This window comes from Scophthalmus maximus, chromosome 4 (assembly GCF_022379125.1).
Source record: "Scophthalmus maximus strain ysfricsl-2021 chromosome 4, ASM2237912v1, whole genome shotgun sequence".
Classification (NCBI taxonomy): domain Eukaryota; kingdom Metazoa; phylum Chordata; class Actinopteri; order Pleuronectiformes; family Scophthalmidae; genus Scophthalmus; species Scophthalmus maximus.
Window position 1 is genome coordinate 18,665,270 of NC_061518.1, and position 21,355 is coordinate 18,686,624.

Here is a 21,355-nt window from a genome sequence, read left to right on the forward strand (position 1 = left end):
ACAATAATCATCAAGGCACTGAGACCCAAAACATAAATGCCAATCTAACTGTGTAGCTAGAGAGAAAGCAAGAGGTATAACCAATATCATTAGGAAAGATCATCTGGGCATCATGAGTGTCTTCAAAAAATTGTGTGCCAGTTGAGTGATTATTGAGATATGTGAAAACTTTGATCTGCTGGTGGTACTAGATGATAATATTAGGGATTATTAGGATTCATCCTCTGGGAACCATGATTGTATAAAGTACCAGTTGAGACATTTCACTAAAAACCATCAGTGTAAACCCACTGGTGGTAACCTAACTGAAACACCATGATTCATCTTCTGGAACAATTCATTTCTGTCCAAAAATGAGAAAGCAATTATATTTTATTTCGGTCTGAACATAAATAATAAAGAAAAAGGGTGCAGCCATCGTTTGACAGAGAGTGACATCTATAGAGATTAAAACAGTGACGGTGACAGTGACATGTCATCTGACATTAAACAAACAAAACTTTGGAAGGAAGGCCTCTCTAACTTGTAGACAGGAGCAGCCATTTTCCGATGTGGATGTTTTCAAACTTGCGGCCGATCAAACATCTGCCTTAAAAAATGAAGAGAAGTTTCCAAAGCATCGCAATCTATTTCCTCTAACCCACTGTGAGCAGGAGGAGACACAGCTCATGACCTCTATCACACCAACTGTTAAGTCATGGCAACACACTGGCCATCTGTGTTTTCCTTCTGCAGCGGAGGAACAAAGTTTCTCAATGAGCACACAGATGCTGACACACATGCCCGGCCATAGTGGCAGAAAGCATTCGATTCATTTCAGGGAAAAAAAAGCAAAAAAAAACTTGGAAGGACTTGCAGAGCAAGCTTTGCAGGGAGGAGTTGATGATTAACCCCATGCCTCTTCCGGCCATTACACGCTGCGATGCCCCCATGTAAACACTCCACCTGCAACACTGCCAGAGAGCCTGACAGGGTGCCAGACTCACTCAGTGTGTAAATGTGAGCTCGGGAGCACGTGTGCAGAGCTCCTTGTGCCTCGGGGTTTCTGCCGTGTGCCTTGTTGCCTGCACACACAGAATGCCGGGGATTACATGACTGGATCATTTATGTGAGTAATTGTGTTTTCCGATGAGTGGGAGGGTGTCTGCATGTGAGTAGTGGACAACAGCTGATCAGCGCGGCACCGACGTCGATGCAAAGCGGGCAGGGGGCGTGCAGAGAACACACTTTTCCCATGCGGCGACGGAACAAAGGCAACTGGCTGGGCTTCCACCTCGGCTCTGTCAAAGCATAATCATATTAGTCTTTTCCCAGGACTCCACGAGTGGCCCCGGGCCTGCAGTGAAATTCCACGGCAGATCCGTCCAGCACCGCGCAGAGCACACACTCAGATTTCGCAAAGTTGACACTGTTCTGCCCGCGATTGCGCTGCTACACCGGCCAATTTTTCAGTGCAACTCTCCCAGCAAAGGTGACATTTACAGCCAGAGGGTCAAACAAACGTCCAATTGTTTCCTAGCAACGAGGGTCTTCCTATGTTTTAAAGGAACATTTTCAGGCCCGCACTCTGCAACTCCCCTGTGTGAAATGTGTAACCCTTTCGTGCCTCGCGGAAAAAAGTCCCTATTTTGTCTTTCTCTGTTGATTCCCTCCTGCCCTTGACTTTACCCCAACTCTTTCTCTGTCTTTGTCCCTCCCTCTATCTATGCCCCACTCTTTGGCCCCAGAGCTATCAGATTGCAGCGTTTTTCCCCTCCCCTTGTGCAGGCAGATAATTCTACCCGTGACCTCTTTGCTACCCAGCTTTCAGGCAGAGGAACAGTGTGAAAACCCATCAAGCGTGCCCCAGCCTCAACAGATATGTGTAATAGCTACTGGGAAATTTATTTTCTCCTGTTTATAGGACGCTACCGCTTTAACTTCATAAAGACGCTCAATTCTGTCAACTGTGATATGCAGGCAGGAATGCCCTGTCAAATGGCAAAAGAACAGGACATTTATGGCACATGCATAATACATTTTTCTTCTTAAAGTAAAAAGGTTTAAGCCACTGAATGATTTTTAAGACCACATGTGGAGATGTGTTGAAAAAGTATTTCTCCTCATCTTTTTCCCTTAAATGTGTGGTGCATTTAGTTGTAAATTTGAGAACACAGTAATTTTGCCTCGAGACAGCTCATTAAAATCATATGAAGGCATAAAAAAGGAGAGAGATGTGCTGTAATGAAAAGACTAATTCAAAATAATCTCTGTTTCAGTTTCACTTTGACCATGATGCATTTCAAATGCAAGCGCGACGCAGACCGAATACTAAAACATGGACGTGGACTAGAGCACTCCGCTTGAACAGAGGAGAAGACACACTTTCCAGATACGACATCAATCGCTTGATTGATGTCATATTGTGAAAGCTGGTAGAGATTAAGAAACAATGACATTCAGTCCCACCGTCTCATATACAGAAAGGTTAATTGGTCTAATTAACATTAAAAGCTGTTTTGTTTTTGTTCCCCAGCTCCATTTACACATGGATGTATACGGGTAATGTGATGAGCACATTCTGTGCCGCCTTGGCAGTTTGCCGAGAGAAGACTGAGTTAGAGGCTGACTGTAAACCTATTAACATTTATTTGTCTGCATTTTAAAAGGGTTATTGTCCTGTCTCTCCCTCTGGTGCCAACTCTTCCACACGTTTTCAACGCGGCAACGTGCATCTTATGCTGCGACAAGCAACCTGCATCGGGCGGTTTTCATAATGTATTTTCTCTGTGAACTCTTCTATCTTCTCCTTTTACTTCATAGTGAGGACGCAGTAGGAAAGGAGAACGCCCATTCAATGTCAACGTCGAGGCATTTCAGCTTTGACCTTGTGCACACTGGTCAAAATCTATCTCATAGCCCCTCATTGATGACTTCATTCAAATCCCGCATAAATATACAGAGCACATACACAAGCACACACGAAATGGAGGTCATCCCTAATGTTCTCTGAAGCGTTCCCCTTTCAACATCACCACAAACTCTCTGCAGCCTTTTCCGCCTTCCCACCATTCATGTAACACCCACCCACCGACCCCTCCCTTTCCCTTTACTCCTTATTGTCCCTCAAACAAGAGATCCTCATAAATAGGCATGTGACAGCTGACAAAAGTGGGGGCTTCCAAAGAGGATACTGTCTCCTTTTACACAAAGCTAATGACTAAATAAAGACCACCACTTAGGAGTGTGAGAGAAAGGGGCCTCCTTGGAGGGGGCGATTAAAGAGCTTCAGCCTTCCCTCTCGTCCCTCACACCCTGATCTTTTTTTTTTTCACTTCCACCCACTCTAAATAACACCAAAAAACAGACTGTTGTTGAAGTGTGTACCTGTTCCTAGGACACTAGTGAGCGCTCCGCCAGAGGATAAGTCTCTAGTCTCAGAGGATAAGTCTCAAATCTGACTGATCAGGTTGCTCTGTGTGCGTGTGCTGCGTCGAATGCTATAAATGGATGACTGAATGAAAACAATATTGATGACCTTACAAGCCAGAAAAAAACAAATGTGGACCCCACAAACACATTTAGATGCAGATCAACATGTATGACGGAAATCAAGTAACAGTAATTAAACTGGACCGAGTAGCGTAATGATTATTAAAATCATAATTGTTCAGGTGGTAGTTTGACTTAAGGGTTGGATGAGAACATTGTTAAGCCCAAACACAAATGTAAATGTTTGTTAAAACTCCCCCTCCATCTATGAAAGAACTTTGCATGTATCCAGTATATGGTTGTGAAGATTGGAGCCTATCAAGCAGGAACTGGAAGAAAGGAAGAGTGACGGACCGACACAGAGCTAACACCCCCCGATAGACACAATCACAGACCCTTATTACAACATTTTTTTAAAGCTCCCTGCTCTCCTTAACTGCATATGTCATAGATGTGGTAGGAAACCATAGCACCCAAAATAAACCAACATGCTCTGGGTGTTACTGGATACCTACTTGCCAAGAGGACATTTACAGTCCGGCTGGTGAGGGCTCCAAGGGCGCTGGCACTAATGCAGCTGAAGCCCCCCTCCAACCCCTGGGCAGGCTGGCCATCCTTGGAGGTCGGCAGCAGGAGGAGAGATCCATTTCCCAAATACTGCAGGTAATCCCCGTCCAGCGGCAGGGTCATGCCATCCTGAAGCCAGGTGACATTGAAAGGTGCATCGCTGGCCCCCAGATTGCAGTCCAGCAAGAGGGGCAAACCAGGTTCCAACACTACATGGCTGGGCCCAGCCCCGCAGCTCAGCTCCACCGAAACAGGCTTTTCTGTGTGGGACAAGGGAAGGAAGTTTGTTAACTATGCAACCGTGTTTGTTCAGCTAGGTTCATCTTTATTCTAAAAAAGAAATGCGTATATTTTCACGATCTGGTGCATTTGTTCAATACAATTTGAGTACAATATAAAAATACTGTGCCTTTGTGGGAACCATATTATTGCTCTGTAAACACTATTACAGCTCAACTAAGAATGAAATACAGCATACTTTTATGCATTGATCTAATTACTGTGACTTTCTTACACCTGTTCCATTTGTCATATTTGCCTATTTTTGCCAACTATATTCACTCCAGCGTATGGCAATTTGTCATTTTGTAGCATAAATTCCACAGAGTCAGTAGTGCTGGCAGCACAGATGGACAGGGGTGTTGCATTCCAGGAGCAGGGTGTTTCGGGGACAGGGAGAGGAGGCCAGAGGAGGAGGAGGAGAAGGAGGAGAAGGAGGAGGAGGAGGAGGAGCTCTGCGAATGAAATGAGTGCAGAAGCATGAGGGGATTTGTGTGTCAGCAGCAGGACATTAAAGTCAGAGGGAGAGGGGAAGTCCTAGAGTGAGAGATTGATGAGCTGGTGTGAGATGAGCAGCAGAGTGCTACATAAACTGAAGCCCAAGGAGACCACAGCAATTCACCCCTGCTGATAATTAATCCTGGTTTACTTTTAACACTAAGTATGAACAATGTAATACTCAAAATATACAAATACGAACGTCATTTTGAAATAAGGCTGCAAATATCGCATGCAAATAAAGGCACTTGCAATGGTTTCAGACAAAGATGCAAAGATGGGTTTATTATTCCTTCTGTACGGCGCCTTGGTGCCTCCAGATGTTTTAATAACTCACACTCTTCTCCATCTCTTGTCTTTATATCGCCATATGTAACCTACACAATTTCTGTTTCCAGCCTCTATTTTTAAACCGTATTTCGAAGGTCAGTTTTAATTTGTTTCCGTGAAGAACACACTAGAGAGAGAAAATGGTCATATTCTAGAGACAGAATCGGAGAGGGGAGATTAAAAAAAACTGAACTTCAAATCTTGACTGACATGACAGTGGTGATATTTCATGAGGAGGCCGGACAGAATTAGAAACGTGAGGAAAAAAGAATCTGGAAAATCTCAGGGTCAGTTACAGTTCTACATTGGACTGCTTCCAGTAGACTGCCGATATTGTACTACACGCTATGTTGTTAAAGCTTTTAATGTATACATATGAACACGCATTAACATCTGTTTTGTAATCTGTTTAAGACCAGAGGGAAATGGCAACCTTTTGTGGACATTCAAGTCATATTACTGTCAGAGCTACCAAAGCACAGGTATGTTAGTAATGTGAGGCTTTTGGGATGTTGTACAATCGCTCTTTTTCTCTGCATGCATGTCACTCAAAAGTGTGGAACATGGAAATGTGATGGGAATTCGAAATGTATGTGTGCACATGCCTGTGTTCGTTTTTCAGATTATAACCTTCAATAGATATGATTTTCGGCATTTAACAGATTCAAAAGCATTTCAGACAGATCTCGTTGCCAAAGTGAAGTGAAATTATTTCCATACATCACAATGTAATACATGGGTGAATAAGCGAGTGTCGCTGCAGAAAGAGTGGCTTGTGACTGCCTTTACATTTAGTCATTACATGATTTCACGTGTGCCTCTCATTTAATCGTCCCCTCCACTGTTAATTTGACAAACCTCTTTGGGATGTGAACCACGGTTTTCTCACAGAGGCAGACAAACACACACACACACACACACACACACACACACACACACACACACACACACACACACACACACACGCACACACACAGGTTTCTTTCAGCGTCTCTTTCTCTGGCGTTGGATTAATTAAGTTAATGGGAGATGGAATTTTTTCCTTGATTAAATGAGGCCTGACCCCCCACCATCACTTCCTGATGAAGAGGCTGGGTAATGCTGAGAAAAGCTGCTGCACACACACACACACACACACACACACACATACACACACACACACACACACACACACACACACACATCTGCCATAGAGAACACATACACATGCATGCACCAAACAACCCATACAAGCACAGACCCACAAGTAAAGAACACTTACACAACCATGCACACAATCTTGTAGGAACAGAAACACTTGCACAAAAGCACGACCCCAAACACACACGCATCACCTCCGTTGCTCTTCTCTTCCTCTCTCCCATTTCAACTAATGAGCTTTCATTAAGTCATTAAAATGTTAGCAGCCATTTCCCAGCTCACTGCCAATGGTCTCACTTGGCAAGAGCAGGGGATCATTCTGTGTTGGATATGGAAGCCCTTATGGCCCCACAAAACAGGATAAAGGTCTGATAAGGTACAACAAACATGGGGGGGAAACAGGAAAATACTAATCTCCTTTAGCAGAGGTTAAGAAATCTCATCCTGCATTGAAGCTAATTATATTAAGATAAAATAAAACCTCGATGTCCAAAACTGTAAGACCTACTGAAACATTATTAGAGCCAAAGATCATCGTGACCTACTACCCACATGGTATCACATCATTGAAGTTGCGGTCAGATCATTTGGGAATAAAACACATGATATTCACACATGCACCGAAAAACCTCCACATGCCCCAGATTTGTGGTCAGGATCAGCGCACACACACACACACACACATCTTCCCCGGCTATCGTGTACTGTACCCATGCGCACACAGACCCACACAGAGGCGCGCACACACCCGCGCCATTTCTGTCAGTGTCTCATGAGGACACGGTGTGGTGAAGAGGGGGGGGGGGGGGATCTGTGAAGTGGCCATTTTGCCGTTTAACTGTACAAGTGGGTGCCGCTGGAAAGACGGGGTGCACACTCTGGGATATCGTAGCCGCTGTGCGGTCTTGCTGAGCCGAAGTGAATGGATTGTGATGGCACTGTGCCAAGAGGTTCATAGCTCCCTCTGTGTAGAGAAAGAACAGCGGTTTACGTAAAGGGAGAGAGAATGAAATAGAGATGAATGGATGAGAGGAGATTTTTTTTTTAAAAATAGAAAGAGAAGGAACCAAATCACCAACACAGTAAATGATACACTGTCCCTCTCCGTAATCTGTATTTGGATTTGTAATAGCTCCCCCACTGTAATTGTGCCAAAATCTGTAATTTAGATCAAGTAAAAATAAAGTGGTGGTATGATCCCCCGTAATTTTGAACCGCAGGCTTGGTGTTCTTTCATACTCATGCTGCCTATCAGATGGAGAAATGGAAAGGCCAGAGGACAGATTTGCTAGTCACAATGAAAAACACCAACACACACAGGCAAAGGAACGGACCGCCTCCAGCTGTCACTCAGGCAGAGAAACGGAGAAAAAAAAGAGATCAAGGGAGGTGGAGACACTTATTTCACGAGTCCGTCTCTGATGATGGATAAACTCATTCACAAAATGTTTGGTAAAATAGGAGACAGGGGAGAAGCAGGTAAGAGGAGAGTGACCCAACGCAGCGAAAACTGCAGCCCGTTCAGCTCGCTGTCATCAGAGAATGGACACCCCCATGACCCTGAGGGCCACAGCTCAGGTTTCAACAGCCTCTAAAGTGAAGCGACACAATACCATCAGGAAGTAGAGATTTGCACAAAGGGGCTTAGCTGAAAGGATCCAAAAATGAACTGTTGGAGTTAAGTGGAAAAGGTTGCTGTAGCTGCTTTATTCTTGTGTTGCACAGCTATTGTCTTGTGCTGATGTGATAATGCTGGCTTTCATATATTGAGTTCATTACCAAGGCTGTGTAAAGCTGGAATTACAACATGAAGCCAAGAGGTTTTTTCCAGACAAAGCGGCTCTGTGAGGCTGTAGGCACTGCAGTGATTTAAACAAAATCATCTCACAGTGTTATCATGCTGTTAAGCGGGTAGTAACATGATCACATCTTGGTTCAGCATCATTCTCAAAACAATATGATATATCAATCCAGATGGAATTAAATATGAGAGCGTTCGATAGATTATTTCCCCTTCAGGGTTTAGCCAGTGAATTACTTTCATTTTTAGTCAGCCTATACTCAAATACACACCTGTGATTTATTTTTTACATTGAAACTATCCATATGATGTAACTTTGTGACGGACATATTTTATAATTAGAATTCCAGTTTACGCCAGCTTCTCACCTCCATCAATGATGATCTTGTCTTTTCAAGTTTACAAGGTCAAGAAAGACAAGGAGAGCTTCACTGACTCATAGAGGAGCTGGACCACGGCCACGGCCTTGGCTCCGGACATATTTTATGATGACAGTGGGACAGTTTTAGGTTCTGCTGGGGATGCTAGAGCTGAATCTGAGGAGAGGGAGGATCAGGTCTAAAATTACAATAGAATTATTAAGTTCATCGGACATCCTAGGTAAGAACCATTAAGTACCACAGTATTGCGGGAACAAGAGCCAGCTAAAGGGGAAGAGGTCACACATTCGAAAAAAAAGGTGAAGGATACGAAGTGAGCGATGGAAAGAGCGGATATGAGACAAAGAATGAAATAGAGGACTGAGCTGAGCCGACGAGATTAGAGCGGCCTTGATTCGCAGTTCAAAGAGAGCAGTGAAATGTGATTACTGACACTTTTGCGAAGCGGGACGTCTAAAGCACACAAAAGCAGTGATAACCAGATTGCCTTGTACATCTGCTAAAGTGACACAGTGGCAGATAATTGCCAGGAGTTCTTCCTGCGTGGTATTAGCAATGGCAGTGTGCACGAAGGTAGTGGGCCTATTGTCTCGGAAGTGTTGTGTTGTTGTATTTGGGTGTCAGTGTTGCAGGACATCACCGACACCTAAATACAGTGTGTGTGTGTGTGTGTGTGTGCGTGCGTGGGTGCGTGCGTGCGTGCGTGGGTGCGTGCGTGTTTGTGTGTATGCCACAAACCAAACCTCATACCAACCTCAACAAGTGCTCGGCTATTGTTTCAGCATTGCCTTCATTTGCTAGTTCAATTACCTTACACTGACAAAAAAGTCAAAAACGCACCCAGTGTGAGAACAAATCAATAATTTGAAGCCACAGTTGTGATAATCTGAGAGGAGAGGCAGCTTGTAATAAAACCCTGCAGGGAGAAAGAGACTCCAGTGTTTCAGTATCCGAGAGGAAATGCCTGTGCAAGAGCCAAAACCTACAATTTATATTTAGAGCTTCATCCCGTGCAGCTTCGTCCCCGTACACAGTGCAATACATTTGAGTCTACTTATGAGCCTCAGATTGATCTGAATTTAAAAACACTCTATTAGTGAAGCAAAGATACAGTACACACAGAGGGCGAAACGTTTCAGTGTCTCCACAGTGAGGCTGTGAATCACTCAACAATCTGAACAGCTGCTGCGTCGGTTGTTAACGGTTCCAGTTGTGTTTTCTCCCATGATGACAGGCTACTGCAGGGTTCTTCTCACACCCAGTCATCCTGACCACAAACACACACTCACTCTCACAGAGCCAGTAAAATGAATCTCTTTTTCCCTTTTCCTCACCGACTTTTTTTGTTTGTGACGGGTTCAACAGAGTTTGCACGTTAAGCGTTGCAAAATTAATAGAAAACTGTGTTTGCTTTGGTGCAATTTTTTTTTCTCTGATGGAAAACTGTCTCTCTGAGTTATTTTGATGCCGCTGAGGATCCCTGGCCTCCGAACCATGGGGCATATTTTACTTTAAACGACCAAATCAAATTCATTACCATCTAATTACCCCCATTACCATCTAATTAATTTCAGTATGGATTAAGCATGTGCTTATTTTAATTAATCAATTAATTAGTTTCCTTTTTTTAAGTGAAATATAGCCATTACAAATTCTAAATGCACCAGTTTACATATTTGAAATGGATGTTTCATTTACTATCATAGCAGACAAATAAAAATATGAAACATTTGAGAAGTTGGAATTTGTGAATTTTGCTTAATATATCACTTAACTATTTAAATAATCATTCAGCTCTAAATAGTTGCCAATTTTAAAAACTACTGCCGAATATGAAAAAGTACGTTGCCAAGTTTTGCATAATGAACACATGACAGTGAAATCCTGCGGTGACCCTCCTTTCACAGATAGAGTGACAACAAATGGCTTAAAAAGGGGGGGGCAGGGGGGGTTGCAATCCCTCATGCCTCCTGCTCTACGTACAGTGCTTGTTCATCCCAGTCTGGCTTCCTCCAATCACAGTGCAACGTTCCTGCAGACAGAGCCCACCGGCAGCTCGGGGCCCTCCACATGGCCGTGTCAAGTGCCAGGCCCACTTTTCATGAGTCAACAGAGCGAGCGATATAAAACTAACACGGGAGAAGCACAGGAGATCTGAATCAGAATCTGATTCTTCACACAGCAGCACAATGGGTGTGCAGGGGACACTGGTGCATGAGACTGGTGATACAAAGGTGCCGAACAGAAGCGAACACTGGAAGGTGTTTCTATGGAAAATGGACTGTATAGATGCAAAGACAGGATACAACACACAAGCAAAACGGTATAAAAAAATACAAAAGACTTCTCATCCTTGAATCCTTGTACGTTACAATGCGTGTATTCAAGGATAAAGGTTGAGCATCTCGCACAAGGCCAGGATGGCAAATGAGACAGCATAGGTGACAATACTTGGTACATGCACAGGGGAAAATGCATAGTACACTGAGCCGGCTTTACATATAATGCTCACACTGGGTTCTTCTCAATAATGACATATTCCATCATTGATATGAGAGAGATGAGGCGAGGGCGTGTGTGTGCCCAGATGATTCACAAATGTGTGAGCTCTATTGTATGATGGCTGCGTGTGGGAACTAAAGCGCAGGCCGCCTTTGACATCTACGCATGTTAACGTCTTCAACTGCCATACAATGTGTAGCATGTTCTCATCAATATACCATACCGCTAAACTGCAGCTTAGGGGGTGATAATGCAATATTTATATGGAATATTTCACCTACACATCTACCGAGCCACCTCCAGTGCAATAGGATCATGTGGCCCAGGGAGGAATGAAAGGAATGTGAATGCAGGTTAGTTGACCAAACGCACACACGCACACACGCGCACACACACACACACACACACACACACACACACACACACACACACACACACACACACACACACACACACACACACACACACACACACACACACACACACACACACACACACACACACACACACACACACACACACACACACACACAAAGCTTAAGCTTGTGCTTATGGTCTCAATATCTAGTTTCATATCTTCAATACAGCACAATGCTCATTTTATCAATTACTGTCACAGTTAGAGTATGCATTGGTGCATGGATACAGTGTGATTGACATCTAGTACCGTTGAATTCTGTAGGTGCTCCTCCAAATATGGTTCAACTTTTGGTTTCAAGAAAACAAGATGCCGCTGGTCAAAATGCTAAACTGGAGGCTTCGAAACAGCAGTTATCAAACCTATGGGGGACATGACATAGAGCATTTTTGGCAATTAGAGTGCAAACCAATAGGGTGGATGTGCCTCCGAAGTTTGACTTTTGCAAGCTATGTGAGCTACAATACCTGTGTAAAAATGGTAGGAAGTTGGTCATAAGGCAAAATTATTATGCTTTTTTCTCTCAGAAAGAGAGAAAAAAAAACAACAATCCTCACTTTATACATGAGGCATAGCTTGATGGCCCAAATGCTGTCCACACGCTGAGGCTCTTTCTATCTGTATAAATCCTGTCATGATTACATGACAAATGATTGAAAAGAGTCAAAGTGCCCGACTCAGAAAAGTCTGAGCCCGACATGTAGAAGCCAGAATACAATTATTTGATTGTCAGACAAACCCAGAAATGTTCTTAAGAGGGGCTTGAATGTGTACGATCACTTTACATTGGAAAACAAGATCACTTAGAAAATGAACAAATTAAAACAAAACCTTATCCTTAAAAGATATTAATACAATTGTCACCATACTCATATTGCTATCACTGGTGGAGGTTTAAATGGAAAGAAATATATATTTATTTCACCAAGACGAGTCATGAATGTACACATGTATGTTCAATGAAATAAAACATTATTTCGCTCACAAAACATCAGATCTTTTTAAGGTCCCATACCATTTATAACTGACAAAATAGATCTAACAGAATGCTTGAAGATCCCAGGAGAGCAAATCATTTGAATTCATTGCAGACAAAATGGAGCACATGCCTTCTATTGCATTCATACAAACACCGCTGTGCTTAAGATTGCCTCCCTGGCAGCATTAAAAAAGGCACACACGGGGCACCATGAAAATCAACATATTCACTGCACAAATATACCCAGCTGAAACTCAGCCCAAGGCATCTTTAAATAATACGCATCCTAATTTAGCATGCACTCTCTGGGGAGCGGATCAAGATACACTCACAAATCGCAGATGACACACCCACACTTACACACATGCAAGCACATTGGGTGTATGTACCTCTGCAAACACACACACACACACACACACACACACACACACACACACACACATAATTAATTTACTGCTAATATGGAATTAGCTATTCTCCACAGGTGCTGTTGTCCGACGAGCTCTGGTTTTAAGCCCCAAGAGATCTCAGTATGTATATATGTTCGCAGAATTACTGAATGAGATAGTGGAAAAGTGGGAAGTTTTATCCCATGAAAAAGTTAAAATAATGCTAACAACTGGAACATAGTAATTAAAAGCACTGCTTACGTTCATACATAATTTACAATTCAATTAGAAATGCTTTTGCATGAAACCATTAAGGTGTTGTATTCATGGACAGGACAGGATCTATAATCCACCACATGACATTGAAGAACAGAAGCTTACAGTAAGATGAAATCAGGTCTAAAATATTTTATTCTCTAAACATTTAGCCACAGCCTTTACTTATCCGAGGAAGTCTAGACAAGTAAACCGTTAATTGATATCAGGGCAGCATCGGGTTTTAGATGCATACAGTACATCAAAAGAGTAAGGGCCAAGGCAAGACACACTGCAGACAAATCGTCTACAAATTCAATGTTTAATATTCCATAGCCGTTGCTATACTGGAGGCTGAACAGCTGGCCTTCTGCTGTAGACACAACAAACATTTAACATGACGGTGGAGTTCAGGAGGAGGCATTGACAACACTAATCAGGCGAACTAAAGGTGAAAATAACCAATAAAGATGCAGCAGATGATATTCAATAGTTTAAACTGGTAAAAAGAAGCTTAATTTCTTAGTCTTTAGGGTTTTATGTACACCAACAGCTCCTTGTATGGCCATGTGTACTTAGACGGTAAACTTTATTTGAATTCTGGTTATACAAAGAATAAACATGTCGGATGACCTCCAAAGGTACCACTACCACTCATTTGAACTGGTGCAGAATCAAATCATGAGACAGAAGCAGTCTGCCGGAAAGAAAACTAGCACCTGGAGCCAAAACCTTAAAAAGAAATGTAAAAGCTGCCCCTTTGGATTGCCAACTTAGAGTAACACAAGCTGTTTGTTACAGCATAAGAGATGATGGAGACCATGGAGATGTAACGTTCAAAAATCTTCTAAGTCAAAGAGACCCAGGGTGTTTTTTTTCATATTATTTGTCAGACCAACCCAAGGTCAACAGATGAAAGAATATTGGATTTACATTCAACATGTTGTGAGAAAAAAAACAACTCCATTGGGATACCAATGCTGCTTTGTTTCTGCTGTAACTGTTGCACAATGTTAGCCATAAAAAAACAAACAAAACTATAAAAAAAAAAGGCTAAAGCTGAAGACTGCAACTTTCTCTTTGAAATTTCAAGCTGCGATGATGATGCAAGTGTGTGAGTGTGTCAGGTTATCGCTCAGGTTTGTATTGGTATCTTGTCGGAACTGTCCGACAATCAATTATTTATTGAGAACATTTCAGCATTTGGCCTGCTTTGACAGCCCTGTAGCTTGAAGGCATCGTAGTACAAGAAAACATAAGGCGAGGAAAATAACATTCCGTTTACAAGTTCCAGTCAGTTGTGAAACAGGTAGAGTTGTCAATGGGTGTCGGTCCACTTTATCCCAGTCAGTGATGCAACTTTTGTAACGGTGACACCCATGACTTCCCTCTGCTCCCAACTCTAATTTGTGCAATATGTAGAAAAACGTGAACGTTAAAAATCACAACAAACAGCCTTTTTATGACTTTGTTTGGGGGGAAAAAACAACAACTATACATTGTTTGTAAGACACAGACCTCACTTGATTCAAAATATCTACTTTTTGAGACTGTGCCGGGTTGAAAATGCCACCCCTCATGTCACGTTACATCACCACGATATTTAAGCCAGAGCATGGACTTTGCTCCACAGTACCCTGGTGCAGTGTGTGGAATAAATGGTTGACTCAAAAAAACAGTTCCCTCCCACCACCATGCCCAACATTGCACAGGGTCACTTCAGCAGCAGGATTCCCACAGGCGAATTTTTCCTCGGGTTGTTTCCGTGGAAATATTAAGTTTGTATTAAACTTAAACGCGCTGCCGACATGACACCGTCTGACCAGAGCATACCAGAGGAATAACAGTACTATTTCTTCCTAGAACACTAACTCATGAAGTTTCATGTTGTACAAGTCTTACAGACGTCCGTCGCCTTTTACACTAAGATAATTCCATTTCATCCATCTCGGAGCTGCTCACACAGATTCAGTCGGTGTGAGCTGATTTCAAAAGCAAGTTAAAAATAAGACATTGGCAGCGTGGTGTCGGTGACAGGCGGGCTCAAACTCTTCACAGCCATGTGAGCAGATGCTGCTTATTTGGATATGAGAATATTACCTTGCCTGTCTGTATAGTGTTACGTTGCGTGTTAAGACAGGCAGGAGGAAGCCGTGATGTACACATCATGTATTCCTAGACACATTCATTAGTCCTGGTTGTAAACGGAACCTGAGAGAAGAAGCCACTGTTTTCTTTGGTCCAAACACGTCACCGGTTGTTCGAACTTTTCTAGCTGAAGGCTCTTCGTTTGTCATTAGTCATTAGAAGCACAGGTTTCTGCAGTTTTACTCAACTGAATTTCACAAAATGAAAATAAAAACTAAACCAATTATAATTGGGGCTTAAAATGTAATTAAATGGATTCCACTGCAAAAACAAAAATGCCGCTTGGGCTCAAAAAGCAATGACATTAAAGGCCTTTTTTTGTTTTTGGTTTTCTTCGATTTCAAGAGCCTGGGCTGATTTTTACAGAACGTGCATTGCTTTAGAATCGCTTACCGCCCATTTAATAGGAGATTTTTGTCCATCTCGACAATGTGAAACAGTGCGACAGGCGAAACGGAGACAGTGATGGACCAATAGAATCATCAGAGCGTGGTCCTCTTGGCTTTACAGAACTTCACAGTGAGTTTTACCTCAAATTTACAGTCTGGTTCACTCTGTTTTCAGTGAAAAGGCTCTAGAAATGCACTTCATACGACCTGACCAGCACCATATGGCCAAACCGACACGGATAGTTAGAGTCGTAGAATTTCCTCCTCTCCTGTGTAAACGACTGTGCTCAGTGCGAGGCCATCTTATCTTTGGCAAGTCAGGTCACTGTCTCTGGACGTCGCCGTCTCGGAGCGTCATAGTCTTCATGTAATCTTGATACTGTGCCATTCTGTGTCATTGTCTTAGATTAAAGTTTAAACATCCTGATTCTAAGGAGCCATTCTATCTGTTTAATGACGACATGATTCAGAGAGTTATATACACCACGCTGATGGGGAACGGGAGGCTTTTTGGGACATCATGCACTGACACTTTTTTGATCTTTGTACGAACCAGAAATCTCCTCAAAATTGAGCTCCTGTAATAAATACTTCTGCTTAAGACATCTGAGGCCTCCGTCTTCCTGGTTCAACTGCATCAATTTTTTCCATCACAGTTACTGTCTGGTGAAGATAGTAGAGCATATGGCAACTGTAAAGCCAGATATTTCCCTCATCTGTTGGTAGAGACCAAAAACGGAGCTCAAACAGAATTAGTAATGGAATTCTATTCGCCAGATGGGCTAAAATACGCCTCCAAATCAATGATAGCTTTGCTTCAACTGTTGCACAGGACATCTCACAACTGCATATGTACTGTGAATTTAAAGCTGGACAGCACTGAAAAGCATCGCATGAGCCCAGTCAACACTTGCTGGTACACAAACGAGTGACACAAGAGTTAATTAGTACTGTTAGACTGCTACTGCAAACATTTTCATAACAGAGCAGGGAGAATAACTGAGAAAACTGAGTAACGGACTAATTTATCTCATATTCTTGCCGACACTTCACACTCCATGCCACTGTTGCTGTGTTTCCTGAGCATATAAAAAGGCCAAAGGCGTTATAATAATCAGATTCATTTGCTCATAAATTCTTGCAGGATTACAGATGGGTTTTGTTTGGTTTTTTTTTTTGGGGGGGGGGGGGGGTTGTCCATTATAACTGTGCAGTTCTTCATGGACTGTGAACAAACAGACATCCTGGCACTCACACTCATTCATTTGCTTGCGATGTGCTAAGTGAGGCTGACTTATTTCCATTTGATCTTTTAGGATGGACAAAACAAGCTCTTTGTTGGTGGATGTAGCAGTGGCCCTTGCCCTCAAACTTGCCCCCACCAGCACCCGTCCAATTCATCCCTGTCCCAGAATCACCCCCCGCCCCCACTCACTACCAGCTTCAGTTCCCACAGCCACCAACACCCACGACATTCATGCTCACACAACCACACTCACACACACACACACACACACACACACACACACACACACACACACACACACACACACACACACACACACACACACACACACACACACACACACACACACACACACACACACACACACACACACACACACACACACACACACACACACACACACACACACACACACAGAAACAGAAACATGCACTCACCAAGCCTCAATGACTGTGTTGTTTTGTGTGTTGATGAATGATAAAAAACCAATGCCAAGTCATTATTTGTTAATAATACATTCTAATCTGCTCATTTGATCACAAAGCATGATGCTGCTGTCAGCAGAGCTCACGCGTACAAATGTGAATATTGCTCTTTGATGGCAACTCTTAATTAATGCAATTCATTTTAGTCTGATTTGTTCACATTATTTTGAATCATTGGCCTTTTCTTTCACTAAATGTGACGTGTTATTCAATTCGAAAGCCTTTAGTTTGCCAAGTAAACTGTCATAACTATTTAGCACCAACTTCCTGTGATACATTTTGCAGTGCAAATAAATCAATTTCCTCGCCGCTCTTATCAGAGGCAACCTCTGTCACAATCGCCATGTACCTGCCAGAGATTTCATCTCTTGGATGTGATCGCCCCCAGTGTGGCACTCACTCTCCTGTCAGGAGGATCTCAGAGGGAGGGGGGTAATTCCTTAGTCTGTCTCCGCTGGAGTCCCAAGGGCATGGTAATCTCACTCTATATAAATTGTATCTGCTGACCTTCCACTGCTTTACAGATGGAAATCAAGGAGGCTTTACCTCTAGTTGCCTCCTTTTTAAGGGCTGTATTTGAATAATTGAACAATGGATATGGAGAACTGAAATGAAACTATATGCCTGAAGGAGGATGTGTCTACCTGGATGTGTGAAGTACTTTATATCAGGGTGTCTGATATATTCATTCTGCCACACTTGACTTTTCACCACCACACCAACCCCCGGTGCACAAGATGCTTTATTTCTCATCACTGTTGGTTGAGGCAAAGCAGCGGCACATCCATGGTGCAAGCATATCCCGGACGCTGATGAAATCAAAAACTTTTAACAGTGCAACTGTAACATTTTCACAATCATTTGGGAATTAGAACTGCAACCAGCAATTACTTTACATATCAACCGATCTGCAGATTTATTTCAATAGGATTAATATGTCACTTATTCTGGTTTTAAAAGGTCAAAAAACCCCACCAGCCAATGTGGCCTCTTCAGATCCCTTGTTTCATGTCACCCTCAGCACAAACCAAAGATATTATAATATTTGGCATTTTGGCTTAAAAAAAGAAAAAATCACCTGTGCATTTAATCGATCATCAACATTGCTGCTGATTAGTTTCCGTACAAGCTGTAACTCAAACAGGGAAAACGGCAGAGATTTAAACACATGTTTTCAGGAGTAATCTTATCAGTTCCAAATGTTTAAACAGCCTGAATACAAACGCCAGCTCATGGAGATAGAATCTCAAAGTTCTGTGGCGTGCTCTCTCTCAGATACACCTGCCGACATGTTAATGCTTAGCACTTTTCAAACTTGGACATTTCACCTCGACTGCTGTCACGGTGACAACTTGAGAGCGAAAACACCATACAGCTGCAAAATGAGAGTTTACCACAGTTTTTGCACTGTGAGCTGACAGCTGGTTACATTTCACTCCCCCAGCTCTGTGCAAAAGGTAAGTGGTCTAATTTGCCTCATTACATCACCATTACTTCTGTTAACTCTTCACCCGCAGCTTGTGACTCAGTGATTTCTCCACAGCCACGCAGAAATGCTCTCAGGTGTCTTTCCGAAATCCTCAATCCGGAGGTTCCCTGAAAGGCAATGCATTCTCGGTGAACTCTTTTTCCAATAGCTCATGGCTGAACCTTCACTTCACGGATATTCTGCACAACAGGTCTCAGATCCTGTGGCTATAGTCCTTCCCCTAACTCGTCGTCCTCTGTGTGTACGTGGGCAGACGTTTCCTCTCCGGCCACTCTCAGCTCATGGAGCCACACCGAGCATCATCTCCCAAACGCATCCTTCATGCAAAAGGATCTTGTGTGTGTGTGTGTGTGTGTGTGTGTGCATATTTTAGATGAGATCATTACTCTTTGTGTTCACATATTCTTGACTTGCCCCACGACCCATTCGCACACTTGTTCGAGATTTTTAACTGTGAATGAAAAGTTTAGACTCTTCCCCTTCTTTTCCTGCAAGGCAACCAACACAATTACGACTGCATGGGTTGCAGTCTCCAGCGGGCTCCACTGTTTCTCTCGTTTCACAACGGCCGAGCCCACATGTCCTTTGTAATGAGCACAATCCTCTGTGTGATCCCCCCCCCCCCCCCAGTCCAGGGGCTGCTCCCTGGGCAATGTGCTGCAACTTCGTACCGCCGAAGCGTCGCAAGCCGTCCTGAGAGAGAGAGAGAGAGAGAGACCCACCAAGTGACAGTACGCCGATGGCACATGAGCACCGGAGAAGCCGCACGAGGTCGACCCGGGGTTTGTACGCAGCGTGGGGAGATCGGACCGGACCGCGCAAGGTGCACGTTCACCCAGGAGCCCCCGGCTCCGATCTCTTATCGCAGCCCACTGAGTTGAGAGTAACTGCACTTTAGTGTAACACGAGTGGCCCCTCTGCCTCACACATGCGCTCTCACACACACACACACACACACACACACACACACACACGGGGAGGGGGTCAAATATAAACATTATTTTTTTTCCAAATGATCCAAGTGTGCGCTTTACCTTGCTTGGATGGTCCACAGAAGAGCGAAAGAAGACAGAACAGCCAAACTGTGCTCTCCACCGCCATGTACAGCCTCTGATTCCAACCAGTGGGGCAGCAGCGTGCGTCTGTACCAGCCGGCTATACCGTTATAGCGACATGCATATGTTGGAATCCGCTATTGTCTCCGCCTCCGGTGCGTAAAGGAGTCTCTCTCTCTCTCCGTGTGGGTTCACACTCCCCGGGCGTCCCGCAACAACACGGCTGCGTTAGTCGGGGGAGAGCCGTCGTGTCTCTCGGCGCTCCAACGCCATGTTGCGAACGAATGTTAAGTGTGTGTGTGTGTGTGTGTGTTGGCTGGCTGGTCCACACGCACACTCACACACGTGCGCGCAGACAGACACGCGCGCAGGGACGCGCGCGCGCACACGCGCGCTCACCAGACACTGGCTGGCTGGTCGTCGCTGGGAGTCCTGAAAAAAGGCTGTTGGAGATTCTAACACACCCCTTCTCCTTTTTGTTCTGCCCAGAGCCTCCACCGGCCACCGGAGGACGAGCACTTCACAAACACCTCACAACGAATTGGTCAAAATGGACCTCTCTGTCTGTCTCTCTCTCTCTCTGTCTCTCTCTCTCTGTCTCTGTCTCTCTGTCTCTCTCTCTCCCTCTCTCTCTGTCTCTCTCTCTGTCTCTGTCTCTCCCTCCCTCCCTCTCCCTCTCTCTCTCTCTCTCTCTCTCTCTCTCTCTCCCTCCCTGTCTCTCTCCCTCCCTCCCTCCCTCCCTCTCCCTCTCTCTCTCTCTCTCTCTCTCTCTCTCTCTCTCTCTCTGTCTCTGTCTCTGTCTCTGTCTCTGTCTCTGTCTCTCCCTCCCTGTCTCTCTCCCTCCCTCCCTCCCTCTCTCTCTCTCTCTCTCTCTCTCTCTCCCTCCCTCTCCCTCCCTGTCTCTCTCCCTCCCTCCCTGTCTCTCTCTCTCTCTCTCTCTCTCTCTCTCCCTCCCTCTCCCTCCCTGTCTCTCTCCCTCCCTCCCTGTCTCTCTCTCTCTCTCTCTCTCCCTCCCTCCCTCTCTCTCTCTCTCCCTCCCTGTCTCTCTCCCTCCCTCCCTGTCTCTCTCTCTCTCTGTCTCTGTCTCTGTCTCTCCCTCCCTCCCTCCCTCTCCCTCCCTCCCTCTCTCTCTCTCTCCCTCCCTGTCTCCCTCCCTCCCTCCCTCTCTCTCTCTCTCTCTCTCTCTCTCTCTCTCTCTGTCTCTGTCTCTGTCTCTCCCTCCCTCCCTCCCTCTCCCTCCCTGTCTCTCTCCCTCCCTCCCTCCCTCCCTCTCCCTCTCTCTCTCTCTCTCTCTCTCTCTCTCTCTCTCTCTCTCTCTGTCTCTGTCTCTGTCTCTGTCTCTGTCTCTCCCTCCCTCCCTCCCTCCCTCCCTGTCTCTCTCCCTCCCTCCCTGTCTCTCTCTCTCTCTCTCTCTCCCTCCCTCCCTGTCTCTCTCTCTCCCTCCCTGTCTCTCTCTCTCTCTCTCTCTCTCTCTCTCTCCCTCCCTCTCCCTCCCTGTCTCTCTCCCTCCCTCCCTGTCTCTCTCTCTCCCTCC

General features: G+C 44.4%; 1 protein-coding gene across 3 annotated transcripts in view; it reads right to left on the reverse strand.

Moving 5' to 3' along the window:
- igdcc4 (immunoglobulin superfamily, DCC subclass, member 4) overlaps nucleotides 1-20,391 on the reverse strand; it is a 42,668-nt gene extending 22,277 nt beyond the window's left edge. For all 3 annotated transcript variants that reach the window (XM_035629187.2, XM_047331712.1, XM_047331711.1), the window contains exons 1-2: nucleotides 19,801-20,391; nucleotides 3,987-4,298 (exon numbers count right to left, since the gene is read on the reverse strand). In XM_035629187.2, the coding sequence (XP_035485080.2) occupies nucleotides 3,987-4,298; nucleotides 19,801-19,867 (379 nt within the window). In that variant the 5' untranslated portion in view covers nucleotides 19,868-20,391. The remainder of the gene's footprint in view (nucleotides 1-3,986; nucleotides 4,299-19,800) is intronic.
- Nucleotides 20,392-21,355: the final 964 nt, after the last annotated feature.